The following is a 6310-nucleotide window of genomic DNA, read 5'->3' on the forward strand; positions in this document are numbered from 1 at the left end:
AACCAAAATTAATGGCTTCAGTCCAGTCAAAAAAAAAAAAAAATCTAAATAGAATATTTCAATTCAGGTTCATCAAACCATTTCCTATTGATCAGAAGTACTGGAACATATTATTTAAGGGTTTTTTTTCCTGCACCTCTGTTCCCATGAACACAGTCAACATGTTAAAGTCTGGAAATTTTGATTTTTGGCTAACTTCACTGTAACAGAGTGTTAGGAGATTCAAATGATGCTGGTTAATCTCTTATGAAAAAAAACAAAAGCAAAAAGGGCTGTTAGAAATAACCCAAACAGACTGAAACCTGACATAAACCAATATATTTATAGTATTAAATCCAAGGTATTTCATAAAGATAGACTTTATTTTTGTACACTGTAAATAGATACATACAATATAGAGGATAAAAAATATAACCATTTCAGTATTTTGTATAAAATCTAAACACATATGTAGTCAAAGGGAAATATTTTAAGCCATTTCAGTAGTCATTTAACTCAGTAGTTGAATGCAGTACTCCTTACTTTTTTTTTTTTTTTTTTTCTCCAGACAGTGGATGGGCTTTTAACCCATAAATCCCATTAAAGTATGCATGACAAAATTCCATTGAGACCCTCTGAAAAGCAAGGGTTACATTTCTTTATTAAAAACCTTAGTGCACTGAGATGAATTGTGGTCTTCAGAAAAAAATTCTTACTCCTCTGGCCATGCAGATGATGGCAATTTCAAAAGGCACTTGTGAATCAGACTACAGTAATTCAGGTCCACAGGTGTTTTAGATTCTCGGTTTTGTATAATAGAAAATACAATATATTTACATAACAGAATTTTCTTTAACATCTGTCATAGCTCCTTAGCATTCAAGTTTTATTGCACATGTTTAAAAATCCCATGTGTGATTGTAATAAACTAAATATATTTACACGTTTTGTTGGTTGAAGAACAAACGCATTGCTTTTCAGAATTTTGAGAATGAGCGGTGATTTCTAACACTTTTGCATTTTGCTATAAACAGAGGTTATATCAAAAGGTATATTTTGCTTCTCAACTACCCTTCTTATCAATACATTTGGTCCTTTAATATATTCATTTTTATTTAAAGAATTATTGTATCACAACTGATGTTGGTAAATAACCTGTCAATGTCTATCTGAACTTGCAGGAGTCAAACTAACCAGAATATTTAAATACATAAACATTTAATTTCTTAAAGAAAAAGTAGCTTTGGAGTTTTGTGAAGTCTATAGAAAGAATTTGAATTTGGTACTTAAGACTTTACTTAGCAATACTTTAGAGTTCTATGGATCTTGCTAGGATAAACGATAATTTGTTAGCCATATCACATAATCTGTCTGAAAATAATTGTAAAAATACTAAATATTCCTTAAATGGTAATGAAGATAAAACTGATCAAGATGCAACATCATCTATCAAAACCAAAGTAGATATTTCCATGATCAAAATGTGAATCTCTCATCTTTTTGAAGAGAGACTAAAGTAAATGAACAAAACATACAACAACCAAGATGTATAAGATCCAGAGGCAAACAGAAGAAAACCTGCTTTATAAATTTACAGATACACTGATTGGAACAACACTGAGGTCTCAGGCAGCTGTATCTCTCCAGAATGGGGCCACTATAAAATTTTCGATCCAAATTTGAAGAAGAAATGTTCCAAACGTATGCTTGGTATAAGCCAATTCAGTGCAAAGCACTAGCTCTGATGAAATTTTGCTGGTATTTATCTTTCCCTAAATTCCTGTTAAAAACATAAGAGAGTTTGTATATAAAATGGATGCAATCATATATACATGCACACATACACACGCCACCTACATATATCTATGCCTCAGTATGTTCTTGAATTCAAATTATGTTAGGCAGTCTGTTTGTACCAAATATTTTCTATAGTACAACTGGGATTTAGAAGATCACATTCGAGAATGCGTGATGTATCAGTAGTATTGCACAAGTGTCACCTTGGCATTTCTCAGACAGCTTTTTATTCCATATAAATAGTGCTGTTTTAATTCCTGTCCCTAGAAACCAATTGTTTGTTTCAACAAGGAGAAGCTACTGGTATGCAAAGCACATACATTCTCCATTTTATCAAAATTAACGATATGATGATGGAACATTTCTGTTCAAACAGGACTTAAAAAAGCTCTGCTGATGGACTTACCACTGTCACAGTTTGACAGTACTGAAAGTTGGGAATGTTAAGTGGGTCACCAAACTCTTAAAAATACATCATTGGCAAACTTCTGATAAATTATAACTCTGCCAAGCAATGCTCTTGTTATTAGAAAGCGAATACCAAGAATTAAGGTTGCTTTATTACTATACACCTATATGGTAAGAGGGGTCCATAAATGAATCCGTTAAGATGCAACTGTACTATACTTGAACATAAATATTGTATAGGTTAAATTACTGTTGCAATCAAGTTTCTCAACAACCACATTTGCCTTTCTCTTTCTCCTCATGTAGCTGCTCTGTAGAGCTATGCCCATTTGAACGCACTACCCCTTCCGGTATCCATGACTTGTCCACGCACCGTTCCATCCGCTTCATGATAAGATCAAGCAGAGTTTCAACTGCCTTGCTTACATTAGCTCCATTAGCCGCACTCGTTTCAAAATACGGTATTCTGTAAAAGACAAAATCGAAAACATTCTCTCATGTAGTGTGATCTTCATAGAAACCAAGGAAATACATGGCACTAGCCATGTTCATAGACAGCACAGAAAGGCTGCTCTTTAGAAGTCAGTGAAATCAAACCAATGACATGAAAAAGGCCCTGGCATGACAAGTGAAAAGGCAGCACCTTTGTGCCGTCTTCTGTGTCCCTCACATCTGGAAAGCACTCCCTGCAAACTTTTGCCAGGCTGCCCCATTGTTCGCCTTCAAAACTTCTTTCTGCAATACCTACAAAACCCTTGACAAGGCTTAGGCTACTGGTACAGTGGTGCACATGCCAACCAACACTATCTCACTGTTTTTTTGTACTCCCATATTACTCTGCATCCTCAGTTGTCTCTTGGTTTATACTTATATTATTTCAACCCTTTGTTGAAGGGTTTACAATATAAACCAAAATAGAAAATGTTTGTGAGAGGGGGCAAACTCCCAGGCCTGGTTACAACACTGGCCTGCCCACCTGTCTTTGGGAAAACTGCCTGCCTTACTTTCCTGCCATGCCTTGATCTTAAATATGTAAAGAGAGGGTACTAGGTGGAAGGCTGCCCTTCGAGTGCTCTGATGTCAAGGGTGGCTCTTACATTAACTCCGAACTTCCCTTATGTCCCATGCCTTGCAGATGCTAGAGTTGTAACAAACTGTATGTCTTGAGGCTGGGCCAAACTCATTTCAATGTTAGGCCTCTTGCACACTGCCCTGTTCTGGGCCACACTCACTCTGCCCCCCTCTCACTGGAGCCTCTGACACTCTGCCCGCTCTCACCAGGCCTCTCTCACACTGCCCTGTTCTGGGCCACATACACCCTGCTCCCTTTGAGTGATCATGTAGGCCATCAGGCTTATTTCTTCACTCCTTGAGTGGCCCTGGTTCAGCCTTTTGGGTCTCTCCTGTGACCTTCATCTGAGTGGTGACCAGTCAATTCACCAAACTCTGGGCTGACTCTGCCCCTAGTCCCTCTCTGGGCCACTTCACCCCTTCCTTAGGCCAACACTCTGCCCCTACACTGGGGCCCTGGGGTCTTACACTCCCTCAGGCTCAGGTGCCTCTCTCTAGGCATGCCTGGCCTCAGCTCTGCCCTCTCATTAGGGCCTGGGGTCTTACATCCCCTTATGCTCAGGTGCTTCTCTCTAAGCATGCCTGGCCCCTACTCCCAGGTCTTACACCCCTATACGGCTCAGGTGCTTCTTTATAAGTGTCCCTGGCCCCCCTTGCTCTCACAATAACCTATCAGATGGTGGGGGCTGGGGTTAAGGCACCCCTACCCACCTTTCACCAGGGAGGTAAACTGGCCTGGCATTTCTTGAGGACTCCCTCACCACAGGGAGTCCCCACCAGGACACACTTCCCCAGCAGGGTGCAGTTTCCAGCTGTACCCAGAACCAGGAGCCTCCTGCTCCCCGCACAGCTCCTGCTCTCACCTCCAAGCTGTTCCGGGAGCAGCGGCTCAGATGAGTGTTGTTGCTCTGGCTACCAGCAGCAGACTGCTGCTCCAGCCCTGACAGCAAGGATCAAAAATGGCTGCCACGTCAAGGCTGGCCTGCACCTGCCAGCTGCCTGCTTCCAGCCCTTAAAGTGACAGGCACCCAAAAAGTGCTGTCACACCTTTGTTGAAGAGTCTCTTTGCCCTGCGCTTCTAAAATGCCTAGTAATGATGTTCTGGTCCATGACCGGAGCTCCTACACATTTAGGTTGTTGTTATTACTACTGTTAAAACAAGGAGTCAGGAGATCACAACACTTAAGATGTTAAACTAATGCTGTTTGCTCAGTATTCTCCACATGGTGGTGCTCATGAGGCTTTATTATTTAGTGTCATCCTCTCACATCAATATACAAGACATTAATTATGTCTGGTGCCTATCCAGTTGTCTTCCTTGCCTTTTTCTGACTATACTATGCTATAATGCAAATATTAAATAATACCTGCTTCACAAGAGAAAACCATATTTTTAAAGCAGAGTTAAACCTGCTGGAAGTTACAAATGCAACTCCCACTTACATACTTTTCATTAGCTACCGAGCCGAATCAAGTTGCTTTCCCAGTTTTAATATTTATTTTAGAGCATATACATTTTTAAGTTTAAAAAACTTAAGGACTCACTGGTTATTTTGCTCTTATTTAAAATAGATAATTGTAGCCAAACAGCTCACAGGAAAAACAGGAATTGCCATTTCTGATTAGACCTAGAGTTGGTCTTCTAGTTCAATGCTGACTTTGCCAGTGGGTGGATGCCAAAGGTTTCAAAAGGATGGAACTCCTAAATGGTTAATTATAGAATAACTTTCCCACTGTGGAATTTTTTTATTTTCCGTTACTTAATTGGTTTCAGTGTTCCCTTTCTAATAAATACAGTAAAAGCTTTGTTATCCAGCATGAGTGGGGTGGGGAGGGTGCTGGTTATCTAAAAATTCTGCCCTGCCCCACGCAGATCCTTTTTTCCCTCCCCCTGCCCCCTCTCCCACAGACTTTCCTGCCTGGGGCGGGGTGGGGAGGGGATGGAGACGCGAATGCATGCACACATGTGCACAGCACCCCCCCCCCCAAATTTTTTCCCTCTGCCTATGCAGATATCATCAGCTAGAAGGGCTTCCAGCAGCTCCTCCATCAGCAGCATCACTAACTAATGTAAACAACACAAATACTTGATGTGCATGCCAGATAGACTCGGCAAAGATTCCGGTTGCTAAAGTGAGGATTGGTATCTGGGGATATTGGAAATTCTGCTTAATAGAGTATTCTGGTTAGTAAAATGCCAGTTAACACAACTTTTACTGTATCTAATCTTTATTTTAACCCTTTTTCAATTTAATTCAGTCTCCACCAACAGCTTATCCTTATACCCAGGAAAAAGAGTGGGGGATCTCTCCAAAGTCCACTGCAGAAAGAACAAATGCAAAAGAAATTTTAACTTTTCTGCAACATTCTCCTTGCCCCTCCTCTACTGCTCCTGTTCCTCTCTACCAGTCCAGACAACATTCCGTCTCCCAGAACATCTGATACATGTGACAAACTTTAGTTATTTAAGTAAACTTTCAAAAAGTTGTGCTCCAGGGCAAAGGTGGATATTACCCTGATTTATTCCAATTATTCTTCTGACACAAGAGGTAAACAGAGCAGGTATACATTTGATAAAATTTTAAGGGGATGTGTATACTAAAAAGGTAGAATTTCCCTTTTTATTTTTCCTCTTTTTGCTCCAAAATTCTTCTGAGTACATTCTCATCCACAAATCCAGCATTTTACTCCAATAAACAGGCTACATATTAGCAAAGCCCTAGATTTTCCCTGCTGAGAATAATATTGAAAAGTTCAGGTATCACTTCACCCAAATCCAAGTAGTTAATGGCTTTGTCTAATACAATCACCACCACCTCCACTGTTTTCTAGAGAACTGAATATGCAAACAGTTCTTTTCCATCTCTGCATGCAACTATTTACCAATTTAGTTGCCTTGGCATATAGAGATGATACTGAATTTCTGAACCAAATGCTTGCATCCCCTAAAGAGTCTTTATAGGCCTGAATCTGAAAAGAGCTAAGTGGCTCTCTATTCACAAGCACGCTGCTTGGTAACAATGAAAACACATCCTCTTTTCCTAGAACGCTCTTC

The 6310-nt window shown here is 40.0% G+C and overlaps 1 protein-coding gene across 8 annotated transcripts in view; it reads right to left on the reverse strand.

The window, feature by feature from the left end:
- Window positions 1-325: 325 nt before the first annotated feature.
- The window catches only part of RAB27A (RAB27A, member RAS oncogene family), a 78411-nt gene continuing 72426 nt past the window's right edge, over window positions 326-6310 (reverse strand). For 7 of the 8 annotated variants that reach the window (XM_025197059.1, XM_025197057.1, XM_025197058.1 and 4 more), the window contains one exon: window positions 326-2650. In XM_025197059.1, coding sequence (XP_025052844.1) covers window positions 2452-2650 — 199 coding nt within the window. In that variant the 3' untranslated portion in view covers window positions 326-2451. The remainder of the gene's footprint in view (window positions 2651-6310) is intronic. The other variant, XM_006017959.3, reaches the window with a different exon arrangement.

The sequence above is a fragment of the Alligator sinensis genome, unplaced genomic scaffold (assembly GCF_000455745.1).
Source record: "Alligator sinensis unplaced genomic scaffold, ASM45574v1 scaffold250_1, whole genome shotgun sequence".
NCBI lineage: Eukaryota > Metazoa > Chordata > Crocodylia > Alligatoridae > Alligator > Alligator sinensis.